The sequence below is a fragment of the Dasypus novemcinctus genome, chromosome 5 (genome assembly GCF_030445035.2).
Source record: "Dasypus novemcinctus isolate mDasNov1 chromosome 5, mDasNov1.1.hap2, whole genome shotgun sequence".
Lineage (NCBI taxonomy): Eukaryota > Metazoa > Chordata > Mammalia > Cingulata > Dasypodidae > Dasypus > Dasypus novemcinctus.
Genome location: NC_080677.1, coordinates 168028135 through 168054950, shown reverse-complemented (window position 1 = coordinate 168054950; position 26816 = coordinate 168028135). Strand labels below are relative to the sequence as shown.

Genomic DNA, 26816 nt, shown 5'->3' with positions numbered 1-26816 from the left:
GTTGCAGTCGTTCCTTATTATTGTAGATGATTTTGCAGTTCAGATAGCAAATAGCTGCTTGGTAGTTTCCAATAAATACAAGGTGGAAACTGGGATCGAGGCTCTCAGTTCCAGAAGCTGTGAGTCCCCTGGTCCCACCTTTATTTCCCCTTTTGTGTGTCTCTCTCTGTCCTTTATTTCGTGAAGTTCTGTGTTGCCTTTCCTTCGAGCCTATTGTGAGCTGATCGCAGCAGTGGCTGCAATACACATTGGGATGATGGCCCTGTGAGATCACTGTCTTCACAAGAGTGGGGCTTGAAAGGACAAGGCAATTCATTTTCCAATCTTCTTTCAATGACAGCAAATGCCAAAGATTTTATATAAAGTTACAAACATCTGAAAGTTTTCTTCAGAGTTGAACAGTGGGTAGATACTATTTTATATTTATAAAATAGAAATTCCCAGTAAATATTTTTATTTTTAAATTAATGACAATTATAATCTCATTGAGCTGTCTTTCATTGTTTTTCTAATTTAGAAATGCTAATAGCAGATACTTTATCAAACTACACAGCTGTTTGGACACAGAAATCTACACTGTTGAAAGTGATTATTTGTCAGTTACAAGTTAACATAATAGTTTTCAGATATATAATGAAAGGTTATATCAAACACAAAAACTACAGCAAAGAAAATCAACATATGCTTTTTAATCATTTTTGGAGACTGAACTAAATTCTAGAATAACTCTTAAAAGTATCAGAAATGCATTCAAGATTGAAGCAGTTGATAACTTTCCATCTTATCTTACCCTGAGCATTCATAACTTTTGCATGTGAAAATAGAAAGGCCTTTCAGAAAATAGGTGCAATAGAATTGAACAAATACTCTGAGGAATATATTAAATATTGGCCCACATAATAAATTGCATTTTATCTTAATATGTTTGGATGTAACAAAAAAATAACTCATGGAAGAAGACATTTTCTTGTTAAAAAGTGGTATTCTTTCCACAAAACCAGATATTATAATCTGTTGAAACCACTTAAGGGCCAAGGTAGTAGCATAAGCTACTCCAGAGTGCCATTCTCCCACAGAATCTCTGAACAACTAGCAAAAACTAGCAGAACCATGCTCCTCAAAACTCCAGAAAACAGTTAAAGGGTTGCGGTAATCAGGCAAGTGCTGAATCAAGAAAACACAGCTTTAAAAAAGGAGAAGCCCCTGGTGCCATTGCTGCATGCCCCCCCACACACCCCCAGCAGAGAGTAGAGCCAGGCTGCACTCCAATTGTGGGTCCCCTGTCCTGTTCCAGAGGGAGCAGAGTCACCATATGCATACACTGTGGTGCCTGCTTGGTGGTGCCAATCTACTGTGTGGCGACATGAAAGACTGAACCGGGAAATGCCTCTCTGGCAGAGTGGCCTGGGGAAAAGGATTACCTGCTTTAAGTCATACAGTAGAGCACATGGGAGATGGAGAAAGTCTAATTCATAGAGAGAAGAGGGAGCTTTTGAATTCTTGTAAATGGGGTCATTCCTAAGGTCATGGGCAAGCACAAGCCCAGGATAAGGTCAGGCTCAAAAAACACAGACCCTACACTTCACATTTGCCCCAGAGTGATCTTCTTAACAGGAGGGCTAAACTATGAAGGAAAGCACTGGCAATGTAGAGCCAGTGAAGGGTGTTTTTTGCATTGGTTTATTTAAATTTTTTTTAGCTCTTGGCACTTTAAAAAAATCTGGATACAAATTTAAGGAACAGGCAGCCCAAGGACTAAATCCCAGAGTTAACACTTTTGTTGTACAGTGTGCAACAAAAGATTACAAGACAAAGAAATAGGAAATGATGGCCCAGCCAAAGGAAGAGGATAAAAATACAAAAAACACCAATGAAGAAGATGAGAATTTGGACATATTGAACAAAGCTTTTGAAAAAAAGAACCTTAAAAATGCTCAGAGATAAAGGTAAACATAGAGAAAGAGCTGAAGAATATTAGGAAAATAATGAATAAGCAAAATGAGAGTCTAAGTAAAGAGAAAGAAATTTTTAAAAGGAATCGAACAGAATTACTGGAATTGAAAACCACAAAAACTGAAATGAAAAATTCCCAGGAGCATCTCAAGAGCAGATTGGAGCTGGCAGAAAAAAGAAACACTGAATTAGAAGAAAAGACAATTGAAACAATGAGGCTGAGGAGGGGAGGAAAAAAAGAAAAGAAAAGAAGTGAACAGAGAAACACCATCCAGCAATCCAGTATACCCTTTATAGGAGTCACAGGAGAAGAAAGAGACAAAGGGGCAGAAGGGATTTTTTTTTTAAATGGTAAAAAACTTCCCCAATTTAAAGAAAGACATGAATATGCACATTCAAGAATCCCATTCAACCCCAAATAGGATAAATTCAAAGAGAACCACATCCAGAGAAATAGTAGTCAAGTTGTAGAACATCAAGAACCAGGAGAAAGTTCTGAAAATGCGAGAGAAAAGCTACATGTTATGTAAAAGGGAGTCCCAATAGCACTGAGTGAAGATTTCTCATCAGAAACTATGGAAGCAAGAAGGCAGTGGGACAAAATATTTAAAGTGCTGATAGAAAACAATAGCCGAACAAGAATTTTATATCTGGCAACCTGTCTTTCAAAAATAAGAGAGTATGGGAAATGGCTGTGGCTCAATCAGTTGGGCTCCCATCTACCATATGAGAGGCCCTGGGTTCATGTCCCAGGGCCTCCTTGAGAAGGCAGGCTCACTTGCATGCTGCAGAGACCTGCCAGCCCAGGCGCCACAGAGTACTGCCAGCCCACAAGCTCCACAGAGAGCTGACTCAGCAAAGTGACACAACCAAAAAAGGGAGACAAGCAAAAACGCAGAAGAACACACAGCAAATGGACAGAGAGAGCAGAAAGCAAGCAAGCCACATGGGGGTGGGGGGGTTGGAATAAATAAATAAAAATAAAATACAGACACAGAAGAACGCACAGCAAATGGACACAGACAGCCGTGGGGGGAGGATAAAAAAAATAAAGTAAGGCATTCTCATATAAAAGCTGAGAGAGTTCGTCACTGCTGGAACTGCCCTATGAGTAATGCTAAAGGTAGTTCTTCAGATTGAAAGGAAAGGATATTAGACAGTTTATCAAAGCAGCATAAAGAATAAAGACCTCTGGTAAAGTTAACCATATGGGAAATTATAAATGCCAGTACTACTGTATTGTATTTTTTGGTATGTAACTCTACTTCTTTCTTCTTACAGGTTCTAAAATGTAAATGCATAAAAATAATGAAAAATCTTTGATTTTGGACATACAATGGTAAAGATATTGTTTGTAACAAGAACAACAAAAAGGTGAGGGTTAGCAGAGGGTATAGGAAGAGTGTATGTATGTATTAATGAAGTTAAGTTGGTATCAAATCAAACATGATTATTAAAGATTTAAGATATTAAAATCAAGCACCATGGTACCAATGAAGAAAACATTTGAAAAATATGTAAGAAAGAAATGAGTAAAAATGGTACAATACCAAAAAAAATCAAATAAATATGAAGTATTAACAGAAGATTTGGGGTGCAGAAAAGGTATGATTTACAAAGACCTAATAGCAAAATGGCAGAAGAAAGTCCTGAATTATCAGTAACTACTTTCAATGTGAATGGATTAAACTCTCCAGTCAAGAGGCAGAGATTGGCAAAATGGATTTAAAATATGACCCAACTATATGTTGTTAACAAAAGACTCACCTTAAATACAAAGGTATAGTAAGTTGAAAATAAAAGAAAGGAATAAAATATGCCATGCAAATAGTAACCAAAAGAGAGCTGGAGTAGTTATACTAATCCTAATATAAGTTAAAATAGATTTTAACTCAGGATATAATGACCTTCTTTGTTAAAAACTGAAATGAAAAAGGGGTCAGTTAAAGCAGACTATTATAAATACATATGTACTATTGGCAGAGCCCCAAAATATATGAAGCAAATACTGACAGATTTGAAGGGAGAACCAGTTCTGTATTAATACTAGGAGACTTCATAAACCACATTCAACAATGAATAGAACACCTGGACAGAAGATCAATAAGGAAATAGAAGACTTCGATGATACCACAAACCACCTAGACCTAAAATACTACACCAAACAGAAGCAGAATAAACATTCTTCTCTAGTGTACATGGATCATTCTTCAGGATAGACCACACAGTAGGTCAAAAATAAGTCACAGTACTTCCAAAAATATTGTATATTCTCTGACCAATGGAATGAAGATACAAGTCAATTAACAGAAGGAGAATTGGAAAATTCACAAATAAGGATAAATAAAATACAGAATAAAAAACAATAGAGAGAATCAAGAAATCAAACCTTAGCTATTTGAAAAGATCAATAAAATCAATAAACCTTTCACTATATTGACAGAAGCAAAGGAAAAGAGTAAGAGGAAACAACCAAAATCAGAAATGAAATGGGGACATTATTACTGATCCCACAGAAATAATAGAGATTATAAGAGGATACTTTAAACAATTGTATGCCAATAAATTAGGTAATCTACATGAGATGGACAAATTCCTAGAAATACCTCAACTACCTACACTGACTGTAAAAGAAAAAGAAAATCTCAACAGACCAATAATAAGTAAAGAGATTGAATCAGTTATCAAAAACCTTCCAACAAAGAGAATTGAGGGGAAACGGACTTTGGCCCAGTGGTTAGGGCGTCCGTCTACCACATAGGAGGTCCACGGTTCAAGCCCCGGGCCTCCTTGACCCGTGTGGAGCTGGCCAATGCGCAGTGCTGATACGCGCAAGGAGTGCCGTGCTACACAGGGGTGTCCCCCGCGTAGGGGAGCCCCACGCGCAAGGAGTGCACCCATAAGGAGAGCCGCCCAGCGCGCAGGAGGGAGCAGCCTGCCGAGGAATGGCGACGCCCACACTTCCCGTGCCGCTGACGACAACAGAAGCGGACAAAGAAACAAGACGCAGCAAAAAGACACAGAAAACAGACAACCGGGGGAGGGGAGGGGAGGGGAATTAAAAAATAAATAAATAAATAAATCTTTTAAAAAAATAATAATAATAATAATACAAAAAAAAAAAAAAAAAAAAAAAACAAAGAGAATTGAGGACCAGATGGCTTCACAGGCAAATTCTACCAAACATTCCAAGAAGAATTAATAACAAACTCTCCCAAAAAGTTTAAGAGAAGGGAACATTTCCTAACTTATTCGATGATACCAGCATCACCCTAAACCAAAGCTAGATAAAGGTACCACAAAAAAGAAAATTATAGATCAATATCACTTATTAATATAGATGCAATCTTTGACAGAACACTAGAAAGACAAATCCAAAAGCACATTAAATAATTACATACCATGATCAAGTGGGATTTATCCCAGGTGTGCTAGAGTAGTTCCACTTTAGAAAATCAATTAATGTAATACACCACAATAATAAAACAAAGAAACAAAACTACATTATAATCTCCATTGACACAGTAAAGGCATTTGATCAAATCCAGAAAAATGTGGGAGGGGAGGTGGTTAGGTATATGGAAATCCTCTATATTTTCAATATAGCAGCTATATAATCTAAATGAATTTAAATTCTTTAAATGAATAATAAAATTAAAAAGGAAAAATCATTTAAATCTTATAAAAATATCCATAAAACAAAGAATCCTTAGAATAAATATTGAGTTCAAAACAACTTTCTATATCAAAGTGTGTCATATATGCTTAAAAATATTCAGTCTAAATAATGAAGGAAGAGGATTAGGAGAAGATAAAAACATCATTAGACAGTTTCAACAGAAGATCTAAACAGGCAGAAGAAAGAATCAGGGAGCTTGAAGACAAGACAATTGAAATTACCCAGAGTAAGAAGCAGAAAGAAAAAACAATGAAGAGGCTGAGGGATCTGTGGGACGCCACCAAGTATACCAATATAAACATCTTTGGAGTCTCAGAATGACAAGAGAGAATCAAAGGGACAGAAAAAGTATTTAAAGAAATCATAGCTGAAAACTTTCCAAATTTGATCATAAACATTAATATATACAATCAGGAATCTAAATGAACTCCAAGCAGATACATTATAAGAAATACACATCAAGATACCTTGTAGTGGGAACACAGACATGGCTCAAGCAATTGGGTTCCTGTTTACCACATAGGAGGACCAGGGTTCAATGGTCAGGGCCTGCTGGTGAAGGCATGCTGGCCCATTTGGCAAGCTGGCCCACGTGGGAGTGCCACCCCATGCAGAAGTGGCAGCCAATGAGGAGAGTTGGTGCAGCAAGATGATGCAACAAGAGACACAGAGAAGAGACAACAAGAGACTTAGCAGAACAGGGAACTGAGGTGGTGCAAGAGAATGATCACCTCTTCCCACTCTGGAAGGCCCCAGGATTGGTTCCCCGAGCAGCCTAATGAGAATACAAGCAGACCCAGAAGAACACACAGTGAATGGACACAGAGAGCAGACAATGGGGGCTGGTGAAGGGGGGGAGAGAAATAAATAAATAAATCTTTTTTTAAAAAACAGACATCTTGTAGTGAAATTATCAAACTCCAAAAACAAAGAGAGGATTCAGAAAGCAGCAAGAGAGAAATGAATTTTCACTAGGGTTCCCCAATAAGATCAACAGTAGATTTCTCATTAGAAACCATGGAGGCCAGAAGATGATGGGATTACATATTTAAAGTCCTTTAAGAAAAAAACCTGTCAACCAAGAATTCTAATATTCAGCAAAATTATCTTTCAAAAATGAAGAAGAGGCAGCAGACTTGGCCCAGTGGTTAGGGCGTCCATCTACCACATGGGAGGTCCCCAGTTCAAACCCCGGGCCTCCTTGACCCATGTGGAGCGGGCCCATGTGCAGTGCTAATGCGCGCAAGGAGTGCCCTGCCACGCAGGGGTTTCCCCCGCGGAGGGGAGCCCCATGCGTAAAGAGTGCGCCCTGTAAGGAGAGCCGCCCAGCACGAAAGAAAGTGCAGCCTGCCCAGGAATGGTGCCGCACACATGGAGAGCTGACACACAAGATGACGCAACAAAAAGAAACACAGATTCCCATGCCGCTGACAACAACAGAAGCGGACAAAGAAGACGCAGCAAATAGACTCAGAGAACAGACAACCGGGGTGGGGAGGAGAGAGGGGAGAGAAATAAATAAATAAATCTTTTTAAAAAAAAGAAGAAGAAGAAATTAAGACATTTCGAGGTAAACAAAAGCTGAAAGATTTCATTACCAGAAGACCTGCCCTACAGAAAAAATGCTAAAGGGAGACTTGGCTAAAATAAAAGGGCAATAGACAGAAACTTGAAGCCATGAAAAGAAATAAAGAGACTGGTAAAGCTACTTACATAGGTAAGTGTAAAATCCTGTATTTTTTTTTACCATTGGTTAGTAACTGATTTTTCCCACCCTATATGACTTAACAGACAAATATGCAAAAAAGGCCATTTTAAATCTATGTTAATTGGGATACAACATATAAGGATATAATCTGAGAAAAATATATGGGGGAAGGACAATGATGTATAAGAGAACATAATTTGTATACTATTGGAACTAGGCTAGTATTAGTTGAACCAGGATGTTATTAGTTTATGATGTTAACTAATTACAAAGGTAACAACTAAGAAATATAACTAAGATATACAGAGAAAATGAAAGAAGATGATCTCTTAAGTCTTCCGAAAAAAAATAGAAAAGGTAATACTTCCCATCTCATTCTCTGAGGTCAGCATTATCCTGATTCCAAAGTCAGATAAAGATAGCGCAAAAAAAGAAAATTACAGATAAATATCCCTTGTGAATATAAACATAAAAAACTTCAACAAAATGCTGGCAAACTGAATCCAACAACATATTAGAAGGAGTATATACTATGAATACATGGGATTTATTCCAAGAATGAAAACAAACATGATTCAGCATAAGAAAATCCATCAAGTAATAGATCTGTTGATTTTCAACAAGGGTGCCAGGTCCATTCAATGGGAAAAGATGCTACTCAGCAATAGTGCTGGGACAACCGAATACCAACATACAAAAGAATGAATGTGGGCCCCTACCCCTCACCATATCCAAAAATCAATTCCAAATAGATCAATGACCTAAATATAAGAAATATTACAATAAAACACTTGAAAGAAGATATAGGGAAATATTTTTAAGTCCTGTAGTAGGCACTGGATTTTTAAATTTTACATCAAAATCATAAGGCGCAACATAAACAATAGATAAAATGGACTTAATCATAATTTAAAACTTTCGTGCATCAAAGGACATTATCAATAAAGTGAAAGGACAAGCTACCAAATGGGAGAAAATATGTGGAAACCATATATTTGATAGAAGTCAAATATCCAAATATATTTTTAAAAACTTCTAAAACTCAACAACAAAAATACAAACAACCCAATTAAAAAATGGACCAATGACTTGATTAGACATTTCTCAAAAAAACAAAAACAAAAACAAAACAAAAAACACGTAAGTGGCCAATAAGCACATGAAAAGCTGTTCAACGTCATTAGCCACTAGGGAAACAAAAAACAAAAATTACAATGAGATACCATTTCACATTGTTGGTAGAAATGTAAAATGGTGCAACCACTGTGGAAGAGTTCGGTGGTTCCTCAGAAAGTTAAACATAGAATTGCCATATGATATGACAGTCCCACTTCTGGGTATATACACAAAAGCATTAAAAGCAGGGACCTGGACAGATATTTGTACACCAATGTTCATAGTAGCATTATCCAAATTTGCCTAAAGGTACCTGCTGCAAGACAGATGACTTGGTAAACAAAATGCTATTCAGCCGTGAAAAGAAGTGAGGTGCTACAGCACAAATGTATCTTGAAGACATTTGCTTTGCGAAACAAGTCAGACAACCAAGGACATATACAGTATGATTTCTCTTAGATGAAATATTCATAATAAGCAAATTCACAGAGACAGAAAGCAGATAGTGGTGACCAGGGTGTCAGGAGGGGGAATGAGAAATTATTACTAAATGACTTGGGTTTGGGTTTGGGATGATGAAAACAGTCTAGAAATAGTGCTCGAAGTTACACAGTATTATTAATGTACTTGATTTCAAAGAACTGTTCACTTAAAATAGTTAAAAAGATTTTTATGTTACATATATTTTATCACAGTTGAAAATTAATTTGTTATAGAGCAGGGAAAACGTGACAGGGAAGATGTTAGGTTGATGAGTACCCAGGCAATCTTCAAATCATAGTTGACTTTAATGATCTGTTTTGTAAACTTGAAGTGTCCTGATTTGATTGCAGAAATTCTGATTTTCAGTTCCATGAAAGACTGATCTTAAAGTTTTTGCATGCAAAGAAACAGACTACTTTGGTATTTTAAAAAATTCAGCCCATTCCACTGTGAGCATGTGGGGATACAACCACCAACACTGCCAGTGTTTCAGCTCCAGGTCCCAGTGGCTCTCACAGGGCATCCAATGTCCATCCACTCACGCCAGGGGGAGGGTGAATGCTGGACTTTGCACAGATTTTATCAGACCAGGTTTTCATCATAACGTTTTATGGTTTTAAACCATTTTTGAAAGTGCTCAGGGCATTTCCCAGCTACTTCCACAGGCTGTTGGGGACTCGCCTACCAGCTGCGACCCCCCAGCAGGTGTTCCAAAGCTTCCGTCAGCATCCTCCTCCCCCGCCACCTTGACTGCTCTGGCTCAAAAACCACCAGCCACGCGGGCATCGTCTGGAAGTGACTCCCTGGGCGCAGACTGGTTTGTTCTGCGTTCCGACGCTCTTAGGAACCATGTCTCCTGGAAGTGAGGACAAGCACGCCCACACTGTTGCCTTGCCTGGCACTGCCCACCTGGGTGGACCTCTGCCCCTTGCAGACCTCTGGGACCATGTTCTCGTGGCAGTCAGTCCCTCCAGCTGACTGACGGCTGGGAAGCCAAGCCACACCCCTGACCCCTGCGAAAGGCTGACGCCTGCTCCCCAAAGCTGCTCAGAGCTGGTCTGCTCCAGACCCAGGTCAGCCCTGCACGTCGACCCCGTGTGGGCTCGAGGGGCTCTGGGCTCACTCACCAGGCCACTGGGGTCATGGAGCCCGGAATCTGGCAGGTTTTGTTTTCCAGGTTGATGATGGCCGGCTGCAGCAGGAGCTGGGCGTCCACCGTCACAACCGGCCTTGCTCTGCAGGGGAAAAAGGCAGCTTCTGATGGGCCTCGCGGCAAGGGGCAGAGGCCCACGTCAGGGCACGGGTCTGCCTCCCAGCCCGGCCAGGAGCCTCCCCGCGTGGGCAGGTGGGCGCCCAAGCTCGCCTGGGGCTCGCGGCACAGCCGGGTAAGGCTGGGTCCTGACAGGAGAGCTGGAGCCAGGGCCCCGTAGGCAGGCTGTACGCTGAGCGCAGCCAGGGGGGCGCGAGGGCGGGCGCTGCCCAGGGCTGCTGGAACCTTCCCTAAACTCTGCTCTGCTCTTGTCCATACTTCGTTGCATCATTTTGGCTTCAATCTCCTGTTAGTTCCAGCCCTTGAAGATGCTCGGGTGGGATTAGACATTGGGGGGGCCTCCCACCGGGGAAAGGAGGGAGAGGGGAGGCAGCAGCCAGGGCTGCAGGGCTGAGCACTGGGAGGGGAGGGGAGGGTCCTGGGTGAGGCGCTCCGGCCAGGTGGCAGGGAGGAGCCCTGCCTGGAGCAGCTCCTGGAAAACGTGTCTCGGCGCTGACACTGGTGGATCCCAGCGTGGCCGTGGCCCCGGCGGTGAGTCCACCCCACTCCAGGAGCTCTGCGTGGTCCATCTCCGTGGCCACCACAAGCACAAGCCCCGACCTCAGCCCCTCTGAGAACTTCAAACATCTGATTCCCTGTAGCCCACATGGAGCGCGGCTGGTGCTAAGCAGCCTTTTCTGGGCTTGTTCTGGGACTGACAGAAGGATCCTCGCACTGAGGACGCCCAGCCTGGCGCTGCACGGCCAAGCACTCTCCACAGCCCGCGGCCTTCCGTCTCGACATGCTGAGCCAAGGTCTGGAACGACCATAAACTGTCTTTAAGAACGAGGAACAAGGGAGAGGCAAGAAGAGAAAGGAACTAAGCATGGCGAGCACTACCTACCAGCATAAGGTGATGGTGGAAAAGAAGTGTCATTATCCCCATTTTACAGATGAAAAACAGAGGCCGCAAAGTCACAGAACTCGAAAAGGTTACAAAGCAGTGAGTGTGCAGGTGTGTTGTGCCAAAACGGCTGCTCGGTCCTCGCTCTCCGAGGCTCCTCCAAGAGCGGCCCTCCCTCAGCTCACGGCGGTCCAGAGAGTGAGCGGCAACCAGTGCGCACACCCTCCTCCACAAGCGCATTTTAATGCACTTCCAAAGCAGAGAGAAGTACTCAAATAGAGCGAAAGGACACCGTGGGTCATTTCACAGCATCTGCTAAGATGCCTATCTTAACGATAAGTTAAGTAGGGGCTGGAAGCTTGATCATGAGATATGGGCATAAAAATAGGGATGAATGAAAGGAAAAAAGATGGAGAACAAAAATACTCTAACCTTTAAAAGAGGGTCTAAATAATCTCCAAAAATATATAGGATATGCTCTTTAAGGCAAAACTGTCAAAAGGGAGGGAGGGGGGAGGAAGGGGCACTCGAAAAAACTAGAAGAACATTTGCTGCCAAACATACCTGTAAACAACGACTTTTCCCGTTCCAAAAGCGCCCACGAGTAAATCTAAAAGAGATGAAAACAAAAAACACCAACACAGCTTTACAGAAATAACCTACCCGCTGGTAAGCACAGGGAGCGATGAAATGCTGGTCGGGGCGAGGGCACCTCAGGAGCGGCAGGTGTAGAGCCCCCCCCCCGCCCACCAGCGCCTCCCCTGAGCCTTGGCCACAGGCGCCGCTGGGCCAAGCCCTTCAGGAAGTGCTTGGGCCACTCATGCCTCAGTGTCGCCCTCCGGCCCGCTGACACCACGCCTCGTGCCCACGTCACCCTCTGGCCCACTTGCACGCGACTGGCCGCCCGCGTTGCCCTCCAGCCTGCTGGCACCACGCCTGGCCGCCCATGTCCCTGCTGGCACCGCACCTCATGCCCACATCGCCCTCCGGCCCGCTGGCATGCGCCTGGCCGCCCACGTCGCCCTCCGGCCCGCTGGCATGCACCTGGCCACCTGTTTCGCCCTCCGGCCCGCTGGCACCACACCTGGCCACCCATGTCGCCCTCCGGCCCGCTGGCACCACACCTGGCCACCCATGTCGCCCTCCGGCCCGCTGGCACCACGCCTGGCCACCCATGTCGCCCTCCAACCCGCTGGCACCTCGCCTGGCCACCCATGTCGCCCTCCAGCCCGCTGGCACGCTCTTTGCCGCCCCGTTTACTCCTGTCTACCCCAGAGGCAGGTGTTGCCCCGGACGAGGCATTTTAACGAAGCCATCTGCACTTGGCTGTGCATGCAGTGTGCCTGGCGGGTAGCATGTGGCACAAGGACACGCCGCTGTGACCTTAACTAGAACTAAATGCATCTGCAGAGCGCCTGCTCCAGGCCAGGAGTTCTTCTAAAGTATTTACCTGACCTGATCCCTGCTGAGAAGTTAGGAAGCTTCTGTTACTGCCAGTTTTCCAGTCGGGTAAACTCCAGCCAGGGAGGCTGGGCCCAAGCCCCGGCGTCCGTGCAAGGCCAGGCAGAGGTGGCAGGAGGCCGGGTCCATGGCTAGCTATGGCACAGTAACACCAGTGTGCTTCTTGATCTGCTGCACAGGGTGGTTACTGGCAGAAGCAGTCAAACCAAAGTAAAAACAGCCACAGCAGAGTAAAAGGTAGAGCAGGGCTTGGCAGAAGCAACGGCCAGAGAGAAAACGCACAACAGCCGGCGCTGGGGGCGGTGCAGTCTAGTGAGAGAGGTGAAACTGGGGAAGGAGAGGGGCCTCCACGTGTTGCGTGGTCGAGGGAGAGCCTGGCTGGGTGCGTCTGCTCCGGGCCCCCTGCACCGCACCCCCCACCCACACAGGCTGCAGGCACGCTGGCTCCCCCAGCCTCCCCTCAAGGTGGGCGCGGGGCAGGCTTGGACCCCAGGACTGTGCTCCCAGGGCCACCCGCCCGGCGCCTCCAGCAGGACCACGGCCGCTGGGCTCCCTTAGGACTTCTCACACAAACTGCCGAAACTCTTATCTTGCCTCAGCATCTGCTCTGGGATAATCAACCCAAGATACAATAATCTTACTAGTTTTTGTTTAAAAAGCAGATTAGAATATCTTCAAGGTCAAAAAGGCAGCCAAAATGTCTCATAATTTATAGATACAGAATCAGGCCCAGGATTTGACTCACATGGTCCATATTTAGAAAGATGTATGGTGACATTCAAGTACGGCAGACAGGTCATCTGCAGAGCTAGCAGTGTGATTCAAGGGCACACTTAGGAAAGGGGTGCCACAGCTGGCTGGGGCACAGGGTTCAAACCTGTGATGCCAGGAGCGAAAGTTTCTGTCCACCAATTTTTAAAATTATGATAAATTGTCAGAATTTCGACTTTTCGATTACGCTCACTTTTGTTTTTTTCTGCTACTTTTGTTTCTTCTAGCGCATCGGTCACGCTCTGTGCCAAACCAACTGTGCACGCACTCTTCCTGTGTCGAGAGCTCCAGCGTTGGGACAGGTGAGCAAGGTCGCCGCAGCCTGAGCCCTGACCTGCTGGCCCCCGAGAGGAGGCCACGTGTGCAGCGGGCTGCAGGGACGGCCTGCTTTGCTCCTGGTCCTAACAAGGTGACATATTCCTACACCATGAGGAGATCATTTCCAAATCACAGTGAGCTCTGAGAAGAGGCTGGGAACGGAGAGCAGGACCCTCACAGTGCTGCCTACTTCGAGCCCCCAGGGCAGGGGTGGCAAAGCTCCAGGACATACGGACGGTGGCTTCGGGAGAATGGAGCAGAAAGAACCTCTCCTCCGACCGAGTAGGGTGAGGCCAGAGCAGGGCCTCGCCACAAGCCTGTGAAACATGGATGGGTGGGGCGGGCACTAACAAAGGCCCCGAGGCAGTGACCAGCACAGACCGTAAACCGCAGTTAGGTTCCGATGGGCTTTGCACACTCACGTGTAGGTCTTGGGAGACACACATGCATGAGCACACGGGCACACACACTAGCACACAATACTTACACACACATACACTTGTGGGCACACACACACGCACAAATGCACACACAATGCACACACTCTCTCACAGACACACACATAGTAACATACACACGTGCATGTGCATGTGGACACACACGCGCACACTCCTAGGCACGGACACGTGCATGAATACTCAGATTCACTAATGCACACATGACCACCCACACACATGTGCACACATACTCAACACACTTGCACACGCACACATACACACACTCACACACTCTCACATGCACACTCACACACTTGCACTCACTCACACATTCTCATGCACTCACACACACAGGCTCCAGATCCTAGACTTTTGGGTCTGTCACAACAGACTGTCATTACAGGGGAGAATTCAGTAGATGCCCATCAGTCGTGGAGAAGAGGCCTTTTCCTTTAGGAACTGTAACTCCCCCGCCTGCGGGTGGAAATAAAATAACTGGCAAAACAGTCCATGGTTTTCTTCATGAGAATGTGGCCACCATTATTCAGAAGCCACAAAATCAGTTATCTGCCACAAGAGTATGTTTGTCTTTGAGACGCCACCTTGGTGTTGTGCCTGCTGGAAGAGGCCAGAAATGTTTAGGCTCCAGGCCTTAAAATTCTCAGCTCTCTCAAGGGGAGACTTGATTTGGCAATCTGTATTTCTGCCCAGTTAGTTTTTCCAAAATATATGATTGGATTTGATAAGCATACATATACAAATACATACATAAACAAACGTGCATACATACATATACACACACACATGTGTACATTTACATATATACATATACACATACGTATATATACCTCCATATTGTGACAGTTTGAGATTATTTTTGTGAATCCCAAAAAGAGAAAGATTAGGTTTGTAAACTCTTCTTCTGAGTGTGACACCCTTTAGTGACATTGGATTCGGTTGAGGGGTCCTTGATTAAGTATCTGCGAGGTGAGGGCTTTGATTTGGCCACATCAGTAGGGCTGACTCAGGTTGAGTGCCTGCCCGCCTGGGGGGTTGGTATACACCACACTCGCTCAGAAAGAGCTGTCGTTTTTTATCCTGGGCCCTGGGAAGAGAGATGAGCCCTCCGCCTGGGAGTCTGAAGGAAGCTCTGAGGCCAAGCCCTGTGCCAGGCTGAGCAGATGGGAAGGAGCGGGGCCCACGTGGCCTCAGGGGGAGAGGAAGCCCAGGAAGGAGCCCAGGCGGAGGGCAGCGGCCTTCTCGCTTCAACACGCGGTAACGGACTTTGGTGAGAACACAGCCTTGAGTTGGACTCTTCAGGGCCTTGTGACTGTAAGTTTTTACCCCAAATAAATACCCCTTAGAGAAGCCAACGGAGTTCTGGTACTTTGAATTGGCACCCCTTTGGCTGACTAATACATAAATACACACGTATACATATATACATTTGCGTACATACGCATATCTACACACACATATACACAATACATATACATACATACAAATACACACATGATATCTTTTTAATCTCACATACTTTAATGCTTAAGAGTTTAAATGATAATCTAGAAAAAAATAGTTTTGTTGTTGACATTGGGATTCATAACTATAGGAACTTTTCTCCTTCTCTTGGAGATAACAGTTCTCAGACCATTGTATTATGTTTACTTTCCATTCTTATGGAAACTTCTTAAAGACAGATTCTTCAAACAAACAAAAAACCCTGCCCTTTCTGCACATAGGCACCTCGCTGTTTCTTTTCTGGAGGAAACAACCGTCTAGCAAATAAAATTGGTTCTTTCCTCTCAATCAAAAAATGCTCTCCATATGCTGGGGACCTTTGTTATGGCCTCATACTGACTGAAAAGCAGTTTATTTTCCCTCCTGCTCTTGTGGAACTGAGTACTTTTAAGGAAATGAAAGGGGGACATTAGCATGAATGATCAGTTGGAAAGAAAAAACAACTCTAAAAATGTGAGATCACAGGGAGGTGTCACACCTATGTTTTGTATTTTATTCCTCCAAAATTGTTATTTTTAAATTAGAAAGACAAAAAGAGCCAAGCCTTTAAAGTGGGGCTTGGATTGTAGAGTCTGGTTTCACTAATCCATGAAGGAAATTTTAGAGTTGGAAGACGTTCCTTTTGAAAACATGAGCTTTGTTTTGAGTGTGGATTTGAGGTTTGAGGTTAGGTGGGCAGAGTACAGTGGAAACTTCCAGAAGGGGGACAGGGAAGGGAGAGATCAGTAGAGCAAGCAAGCAGGAGGAGACCGCCGGAGCAGTTTTCCAGGGAGTGGCCGTGGCATTTCACGAGCTAAGCCCTCCTCACCCACTGCCTCCTTACCTCGCCTCTAGCCCTCTTACTTTGATGAGAAGCATACTAACGCTGACGTGCACTGCTGACAGTGGCATCAAACACCCTTTTTACTTTAGAAATGACAAAACATGGACTATTCCAGGGTGATTCTGGCCAATGAGAACTGCTATAAAGGATTTCCAAATTAACAAGAATCATTAGTAAGCAAACAGTTGTATGAAAAGATCACAGTTTCTCCAAAGGATAGGAAAGCCTCCCTACACGGGACAAAAACCTGTAGAAATCATAAAGGAATTGTAAATTTAAACTTCCTAAGTGAAAAATCTAAGCAAGGTCTAAAGAGAAACAAAAGAGATGGGGGATATGTTAATAATATATATGATGGACCAAATTTAGTATTTTTCACGACTTAGAAGAATGTCTGGCTGGCCCCAAGTAAAAGATCCATGTTAATTATTATTATCCCTAATATGTAACAAACATCTACAAGTTAATAATAAAAACAAACATTCCAATAAAAAGGCAAGGTCATAAACAACCAATGCTCATACAAAGAATACCAGCGAAAAGATGTTCGACCTCACAAGTTATCAGAGGAATACAAACAAAAGGAACAATGAGGCACCATTTTTACCTTTCAAACTGGAAAAGATGGAAAAAAAATATTTCCAGGCAGTGTTGGGTAGGGGGCAGATGACACCCTAGCTCGGGGGGTGGTGGGGCGGGGATGTAAACTGGGGCAAGTCCTTGGAAGGTAGTCTGTCGATACAGCATTCGACACAGCACTTCCACTTCTAGGAACTTGTCCTAGGAAAAAAGGATGTGTCAAACAGGGTAACATTTTAACTTTCAAGTGCATCAACTCCTGTCATCCCCACGGCACCCCCGCGAGCCAGGTACTCAGCTCGCACCATTACAGAGGCCAGAGCCAAACCCAGCCGTCCAGCTGGGTTTTATACACTGCCTGCCAGGACCACTTCTAAGCTATCTTTTTGTCTCTTTAGGTTTTTAAAATGGAGATATAATTTACGTTCAGGAAACTTCACCATCCCTGGCTACAGTGTCTCGAGTTCTGACAAATGCATCGTGTCAAGGAGCTACGGCCAGTCCAGAGGTGGACCCGCTGCCCCTCCACGGCCAAGCCCAGCGCCAGGCCCTGGCGCTGCTGACACATCTTCGGGAAGGCCCTGGAAACGGAGTTGCAGGGATGCTGCGAGTTCCGGGCACTGCCCCCGCATTCTGCCAAGTTGTTTCCACCATGCGGTGGGCCCACGTCTGTGGCCCCCCACCCCAGCTAAGGGAGTCGGAGCTGCCCCCAGGGTTTGGCAGGCTGCCATCACCCTGCACCCACGTTTTCACGTACCAAGAGGCCATTTTCATTAGAATACTGGTTGAAGCCCTTCTCAAATGCAGAGCTTTATTTCAAGTGGAAAACTACTGAAGGGAGGGCAAAAAGCCAGAGTGTAAAATTCGAACGACCTTCGACGAGCTCATTGCCAAACCCCTGCTGAAGTCTCACAGGGCAGGCTCTCCGTCGCCTCCTGCCGTGGCCTGCCTCGACGTCTGGGCCTCCTCCTGCTCATCACGGGCGGCCAGCCTCTGCCTTCCTGCCCAGCTGACCCCGACCTGGACGCTGACCGCCTCCCCAGCAGGAAGGTGTTTCCGAGACAAATTACGGCAGTCAGGCACAGCTGCTGGTCCAGACCCAGCCAGGTCTGCTCGGCTCATGAGACGGCCGTGAAGAGCGCGGGCTGAAGGCATGGTGGGAGAGACACGTTCGAGGCGGTGTGGAGAGACGGCGAGGCTCCCTTGCCAGTGGTTGTGCAACTGGCTTAGTCCTCGGCCCTGGGAAAGCCGCTCAAGGCTGTGGGAAGCGGCATTCAGAGAAGTCTCCTTGAGTTTGGCAAATGTGTTCATCTAAAAATAGACAGACGCTGCCTTTCTTCCTTGCTTTTTATTGCAACATGCAAAATATTACTGAGAGGAAGGTTACGAGTTGAAGAAGAAATGTTTGAAAAAAAATGTGTGATTTTATACCCAAAAGTAATAATCCTAGCAATCCGTCTGAAATGCTTCCAAATGAACTCTGAAGAAAAACATTTACGGGTTGGAACACGGTATTAGGTTGCAACATTCTAATTTACCAAAGGTTTATTTTCCTTTAAAATAATCCCACAGAAAACTGAGAGAAATATCAAACGATGACTCTGCCTCGTGAAAATAGTTTTCCGCACTGTTGGTGCTTTGTGGCCTCGAGGCCTGCCTTGACCGTGGCCACTCCCGGGTCGCCCGTGGGCTCGTGGGGAGGCTCCTCTCTTCACAACAGCTCGCCGTAAGGGCTGCCGACCTGGAATACGCCTGGGTCCCAGGGCGCCCCACATCTAGGCTGGCAGCAAACCCCACGATGAGAGCCTTGTGGAACTCCTGCGTCTGCCGAGGTACAAGTTGATGAGCTGCGAGGAGGTGGGGGAGCTCTCCGTGCCTGTCCCCAGGGGGCCAGGACTCAGCAGCTGCAGGCGCCGTCTCTGTCCTCAGGCACCCAGAGCCCGAGGTCAGTGCTCCAAGGAGCTTGGTCAGAACTCAGGAGGCCACTCATCCTAGAAGCCACCGGGCCTGGAGGGACGCTGGGGACAGGCAAACAGAGAGGGGCCAGGGAAGGCAGAGGCCAAAAGCCCCACGGGGCACTCCACCGTCACCCCCTTGGCCTGGGGCTGGCCAGCCCGTTTTCTGTTGTGCCCTCCCTCATGGACGTCTTTTGGGATGATGGTATTGAAGAAACCATCTACCAACAAGGTCATCACAGAAAATGCCAGAAAGAGAACTGAAATAATCACCACTGTTTTAGTTTCCTCACTGCTAAAACCAACTCATGCAATGCTTGGCTCCACAGCAGGAACGTACGGGCCCCCAGTCCAAAGGCTGGCAGGCTGCTTCCTCGCGGCTGGTGCCTTCTGGCTCCTTGGCTTTTTCATCATACGGCCATGCACAAGACGGTGTCTTCTCCTTTCCTTTCTGGTTCCACTGACCACCAGCTCTGGCTGCTCCTGTGGCTTCCCTCTGTGTCCAGTTCCCGTCGTTTGAAGGACCAGCCACGTAGAAGCAAGGGCCCCCCATTCAGTCTGGGGCCTCAACTAATCACATCTTCAAAGGTCCTGTTTACAAACGCATTCATGCCCTCGGGGCCAGGGGCTGGGAGCTGAAGATGCCTTTTGTGGGGGACAGGAGTCAATCCCCAACAGGCCCTCCAGACCCCAGAGACATGCTCTTCCCACATGCAAAATCATTCATTCCATCCCAGCACCCTAGAATCCTCAGTCATTTCACTAATAAGGCCCAGCATAAAGTCTTAATATATGTTATGGGTATGGTCCATCCCAGGGCAAAATTCCTTCACCTGTAAAATCTAGAGAACAAGTTACCTGCTTCCAATATCCAGGGGTGAGACAGGCCTATAGTTAGACATTCCCGTTCCAGAAGGAAGAGGCTGGAAGGAAACAGGGGTCATGGGCCCCAAATGTTCCAAACGCCAGCAAATGCCATAGGATTTCAAGGTCTGAGAGTCGTGCCCGGAGCGGCAGCCCCACCCCCTTCCCAGTGCCTGAGCAGAATCCGAGCTCTCTCTAAACACTGGGTGAAGCCCCGTCCTCTCTGGAGCACAGAGGTGGTGACTCGGCTCTCCACAAATGTCGGGGCACAGCACAGGCTCCACTGTCTCTGAGGACTGGGGAGCGGTGCGCTCCCTGAATAACGGGGCACAAGGCCCACCCCCCAAGCTCAGGGTGGACCTGCCCTTTCCGCACGCCTGGTGGGCTCGTGCTCTTGGTCCAGGGAGCTCCCTTTGGTCCGGACCTCGGCTTCCGTGGTTCTGCCCATTCTCCCTTCAGCTCGTCCCTTCTCTGTTCCTTTCAGCCCAGGCTGGCAGTGGTTCTGTTCATACATATTTGCAAAATCCTCGTCAGCTTTACATGCAATTCAAGCACATCCAAACCACTAGACAACAGAACGCTCCACTAGACAACAGAACGCTCCAAAGATCCTTCCTGGACAGCTGTTTTCAATACTGACTTCCAGTGAAACGACTGGCTGGCCCCCTGCTCAGTTGAACCCTCCACAGAGCATGTCCTCTGGGCACTCGCTGTCTGGGGCTTGGGGAGTCCCTGGTGGAACTGCTCCTGGCTTCGTCTCAGGGCACCCCATCTGGAGAGGCTCAGGATTTTCCAAACCATTGTTTCCGATCTCTTTGCACTTACAAGTTCAGTTCTCAGCTGATTGCTTTCCTCTCTCATTTCACTATAAGACACAAGGAGGAACCAGGCTGCACCTTTTACGCTTTGTTTGGAGATCTCCTCAGGTAAATATCCAAGTTCATTGCTTACAAGTTCTAATTTCAATTTGACATCAGAACACAATTTTGCCAAGTTCTCTGCCACTTTATAACAAGGGTGTCCTTTCTTCCAACTTCCAATAACACATTCATCATTTCCTTCTGAGGCTTCCTCAAGAGTACACTTAACATCCATATTTTGGGAGACATCCAGACACTACAGCCAGAGCAGATAGCTCAGGAGTTTGGCACCCTGCCAGTAGGCCTTACTTTGGAATTTACACTCCCCAGTGTAACACAGACTCAGTTGTGATTTCCCTACATATGGCTCTTCTGTCCCTTCTATTTGAACCTATAGTTAGTACTAGAGTTGATAGGTTTATGCCCAAGAGACTTAAATCTTTGGGCTGTCCATGTACCAGCTGGGCCCAGAATCTCAACAGAGTTGCAACACCTACTCTCCAGTTCATTGGATTCACCCAGGATAACTAACAGGGAGATGATGATGGACAATGACCGTCTCAAGGAAAAGAGTCTGCAACTGTGAGCAAGATAGTCCCATCCATTTGCCCCATGGGATCACAGCCCCCTCTCAATCAGAGGTGGAGTGGCATCACCACCCCAGAATCCTCAGGGTTGGGGAATGAATAATGGACTACAGTAGACTTACTGTTATTCTACTGTAGACTTATTGTGACTCTAGCAATGGAAGAACTTTTATAATTGATGTGGAGAGAATGGACACTGGAGGTTCTGAGGGGAGAGAGAGGGAAAAGTAGGTGTAATTTGGGGGCATTTTTGGGACTTGGGAATTGTCCTAAATGACATAGCAATGACAGATATAGGCCATTGTATATCTTGTCATAACTTACAAAAATGTGCAGAAGAGAGTATAAACTACAATGTAAACTATAATCCATGCTTAGTGGTAAAGCTCCAAAATGTGTTCATCAATTGTAATGAATGTACCTCACTAATGAAGGATGTTGTTAATGTGGGAAAATGTGGGAGGAGTAAGGAGCAGGGCATATGGGAATCCCCTATATTTTTTATGTTACATTTATGTACTATAAGTATTTATAAAAAAAAAAACAAAAAGTATATTAAAAACTCCGTATTTTGCCAACAGTCTCTTCAACGTGGCTAGACCTCCATCAAGTGCTCACTGTTCTTCTAGCCTCTACCTATTACTCAATTCCAAAGCTGTTTACACATTTATAAGCATTTGTCATAGCAGTCTCCCATTTTCTGGTACCAAAAACTGTTAGTGTCCCAGCTGCTAAAACAATAGGTTAGCTAGCAACAGGAATTCGTTTGCTGACGGTTTCCCAGGCCAGCAGCCTTGCCTCTCCCGAGGTTGCTATCTTCTGGCTGGCTGGCTGGCAATCTCTGAGGTGCTCCGTGTGGCGATGCACGTGGCAGGGTCTTCCTTCTCTTCCGGGTTCCGTGGGCTCCCAGCCGGCTGCTCCCCCATTGCTTCGCTTTCTGCATCCGGTTTTCTTTGCTCATCAGGACTTCGACTGTAACGTTCAAAGCACACTTCCTTCATTCTGGGCACCTGAAACAACATCTTCAAAGGTCCTATTTGCAGATGGGCTCACAACCCTGGGGCCAGGGGTTGGGGCTTGAACACGCCTTTTGGGGGCAGGATTCCTTCCCCAGCCATCCCGAGGCAGAAGAGCATCATGTGAACGGGAATTATGGACGTGGACTTTGGTGCTCCCGTCATTCTTCAATCACCTCCTTGGGCATTCTGGGCATAAATTACTGTGTCATCACGTTGGGAGCAGGCCAAGCAGAACTGGTTCCAGCCCCCGACCTCCGTGTGACGGTAGAGTAAGAAATGACGCGGTGGACCTGCAGAGGAGTCAGTCGGCAGCGTGACCTCCAAGTCAACCCACGACGTGGAGGCGGTCTGGTCTCCTTGTTCCATGGGTGACGGGGAAGGCTCACAGTGAGGGCATGTCACACCACAGAGCTGTGATGGTGGGGGAGCACATGCTCTCCATCCCGCTGAGCCCCGGTTTTTCCTGGCCAATGGACACAGCTGGACCATTCAGAGTTGAGCCTCCAGGCACCCGGGAGAGGAACACCAACCTTTATTTTCAAGGTATCACCATGTCTACTCACATTTCCATTTTTATTCTGCATAGGAATAAAGGATCTTACTGGGTTTAAGCAGAATTGGGAGGCAGTGGCAAGGTACAGAGATGAGAACAACACTTCATAGGCAAAAGCAATGGCCAATTCATGTTCCTGCCTTCCTTCAGCTGTTCAACAGGTATTTACTGGGTGCCTTTTGAACCAACCATGCATTGGCACCAGAGGCAGTGAGCAAAACCTAATCCAGCCCTTGCCCCCAAATAATAAAGTGTCTAGTCTAGTGGGGTGAAAGAGACATTTATCAAATAATCCCACAAACCAGCACTTTTGATCTGAGATAAGCATTTGTGAGAAAGGATTAGTCAGAGAATCGAGGAAGTGACATTTGAGCTACCCACTCAAGTGGGACGTGAACTCCCAGAAACATGTCCAGGCCGTACAAAGTCCACAAGGCAGAAGGGATACGAAAATAGCGTATTAGTAAACTAAAGATGACATATAGGAAGAATGCGCAGGGGGAGGGTGAAAAGAACGAAGAGGTTCTAAGTACAGGAGCAACTTTCTGTATCTCCCCCAGCCCCAGAAGAAGCCAAGGCAGCACGGGGTTAACTTCAGCTCACCATACAACCAAGCGTAAACTTACCCCGTCCCATAAACTGGCATGCTAGGCTTCAGAAAGCAGTATCTAGGACCGGGGGGGTCGTTAGTCCAAAAGTAAACTGACAGCTGACCTGTCCCTGAAGGTAACAGCTGTATGGCTGGATTTATTTTACCTGGTGAGAGAAATGCAGTGTTTCCACCCACAAGTGGAATGTGAGCTGGCCTTGCTCTGGGGCAGAATCTACGGCAACAATTTTATCTGTGAAATTTTATCTTAGACCTGATTCAGGAGTGTGGAGGGGGAAACAGACTTTGGCCCAGTGGTTAGGGCGTCGGTCTACCACATGGGAGGCCCGGGTGGTTCAAGCCCCGGGCCTCCTTGTGGAGCTGGCCCATGCGCAGTGCTGATGCGCGCAAGGAGTGCCCTGCCACGCAGGGGTGTCCCCCGCGTAGGGGAGCCCCACGCGCAAGGAGTGCACCCATAAGGAGAGCCGCCCAGCGCGAAGAAGGGAGCAGCCTGCCGAGGAATGGCACCGCCCACACTTCCCTTGCCGCTGACGACAACAGAAGCGGACAAAGAAACAAGACGCAGCAAAAAGACACAGAAAACAGACAACCGGGGGAGGGGAGGGGAATTAAATAAATAAAAATAAATCTTTAAAAAAAAAAAAAGGAGTGTGGAGGGATGCAGTTCAGGTAGGTGGGAGTTCTAGCCTCACTGTGAAGATAACTGATAGCTGGGGAGAAAATGCAGTTTTTCAACATTGGCCACCTCTTCAAAGCTGAGCCAGAAATGAGCAGACGGTCCTCACACCAGACCAAACAAAATAGAAAAGTCTACTCTAGTAGTGCCCGAGTTTTAATGACCAAGTCTAAGCTGGGAACAACCACAGATGTGAGTGTAGACAACAATCCTTCTCAACCTGGATCTGTGCCATTCTGAAGAGCAGCAACTGCAGATCCAGATTTCCTTATGGGAAGTTGTCCATAGGGGCCATCGGGTCCTCCCTGGGCAGCAGGGGCTCTGGAGGTGTCCCTTAGTGCCACTGGCATATTCACTGAGCAGCAGGGGCTCTTGGACATGTCCATTGGTGCCATCGGGTCCTCACTGGGCAGCAGGGGCTCTTAGACGTGTCCATTGGTGCCATCGGGTCCTCACTGGGCAGCAGGGGCTTTAGTCCACTGCTGCCATCGTCATCTTCACTGGGCAGCAGCAGGGAGATAAGTCGGGCTCAGCTCAGCTGCATATCTAACAATCACTCATCAGAGAAGGGTCCCCATAGCTTGAAACTATCTGCAGTGGGAATATTTTTACCATAAATATCAGCAAATGCCACAGATGTGGGCTTTCCCCCATGACAGAGAACTGCTTGTTGAAAATTTACTAATACACCACTGAATACATGGGCACACAATGGTGTAGGTTGACATGATCCTCTGAGACATTTCAGAGATGGTCCCCAAATCTCTGCCTGAGGGCTGGGAGGCTGCGAGGGTCACCCACCACTCTCCTCCCCATCAGGGCGGTCCCTGTGTTGTGAGCCCCAGACTCGCAGGCCACGCTGGCATGTCCGCTGTGCTCACCAGATCCCGGCACAGCTCCCCCCTGGGACACTCACCAGCATTTGCCCTGAAGTTTCTCGTTCACTCCAGCTCCTTCTGCTCACGGCTAAAGACTAGGGTACTCGATGTACCTTTTTGAAACATCAAGATATTTTCTGTTATTTCCCTAATAAAATACCAATTATTCAACATGCTGCTCAAGGTCCTTCGCCAGCTGTCTCAAATATACCTGTCAGGTTTACTTCTCTCCATTTATGCTCCCGTCACTGTGGACCACGTCACTTCCCAAATCTTGCCCACACCTGGGCCTTTGCAGACCGTGCTCCCCCCGGAATCCTTCTCCACATAACCACTTGCGAGCACTGCTTCCTTCACAAGCGTCCCTTGACCACAGCCGTCTCTCTCCAACTTGCTCAGGCTCTAAGCCTTCTTGCAACCCTTCTCACCTACTGCCCGTTTTACAATTGATGACGAGTGCCTTGTCTCCGTGTGACTTTGCTCCTACAACTCTACAGGGATTACACCTTCACAGTACCAACTGGGACTTTATAACCAAGGGTTGGTGATCCTATTATGAGCCCCAGTGCTACCTGCTTTATACACGCTATATGAGAACCTCCGGAACTCTTTAAAGCGGGAACTATTAGGAATGACTATTCCCATTGCCAGTGAGGAAAAGGCTCTGGGAAGCTGAGCAACTTAGCAAGGTTTCATAGGCAGCCACTGTTAGGACCCACATCTGCTGAAAGACTGACTGAATTGTACTTCCCGTAGCATTAGTAAATATTCTACCACCATGACCACCATCACCTTCATCTTAAAAGTGAAGAAAACTGGTGGCTGGGCTCAGCATTAGCTGAGTAATATTAACATTGTCCAAAACCTGTTATGGCCATAACAGAAATGCAAAAATGCTCACTTTAAAATAGGTTGACATTTAAAAAAATGTAATTGCAGATATTTCTAATGTTGTAGCCATAGTCCACAGGAGCGTGGGTATCTACAGAATGCAGTAGCCTGAGCATTCCTCACGGCCGGATCTCGGTCCTAAGACGATTCTTCAGTGAAAGGAACCACAGCTCCTTGCAGAGCCAGAAGGGGAGGAGGCACTCCTAAGATGATGGGGTGTGTCAAAAGCACCCAGGACCCACCTGAAGGAGGTCCCAGTGGCCAAATATGGACAATTTCGGCAACAAAAATATAGTAATGGATGATGACCCATAAAATATATACTTATGAGTCTACAGGCATATAAATATGTAACTGAATAAATATAATGGAGAAGGGACATTAGGTGCCATGAGAAGAGAGGATGGAATAGAAAATCATAAGAAGGCAGTGAAAACTGCTGCAGTTGAGAATCCTCAGTAGATGCTAAGATTAGTGGGCAAAATTGTGATGAGAAACAGAATATTTTACATACTTTCATAGTATCTCACTCCAAATACTTAGTATCACAAAGGGGAAAATAGCTTTACCATGGGAAACCTGGCCGATAGCACCTTAAACAAGCGATCAAGGTGAAGAAATGAGCACTGTGAAGGGGGCACCCTCCTCCTATGGTTTTCTGGCCCAAAACACATACCTCAATCCAGTCATGAGCAAACCTCAGACAAAGCTAAATTCTGGGACCTTCTTCAAAAAGTCTGGCCAGTCAAGGTCGTGAACTGACTAGACCGTCACAGGTTGGAGAGACTGAGGAGCGTGACACCTGAATGCAGGGTGGGGTCCTGCAGAAAAAGGACATTCGTGGGGCAAATGGCTAAACCCTCCTTGAGTTTCTAATAGGTCTCCAGGTTAGCTAAAACCATGGTGATGTAAGATGCTAAT

The 26816-nt window shown here is 46.2% G+C and overlaps 1 protein-coding gene across 4 annotated transcripts in view; it reads right to left on the bottom strand.

The window, feature by feature from the left end:
- Positions 1-26816, bottom strand: part of ITGA8 (integrin subunit alpha 8) — a 172949-nt gene that overhangs the window by 84209 nt on the left and 61924 nt on the right. For all 4 annotated transcript variants that reach the window (XM_058297921.2, XM_058297922.2, XM_058297924.2 and 1 more), the window contains 2 exons: positions 11657-11702; positions 10067-10174 (listed from right to left, as the gene is read on the bottom strand). In XM_058297921.2, the coding sequence (XP_058153904.1) occupies positions 10067-10174; positions 11657-11702 (154 nt within the window). The remainder of the gene's footprint in view (positions 1-10066; positions 10175-11656; positions 11703-26816) is intronic.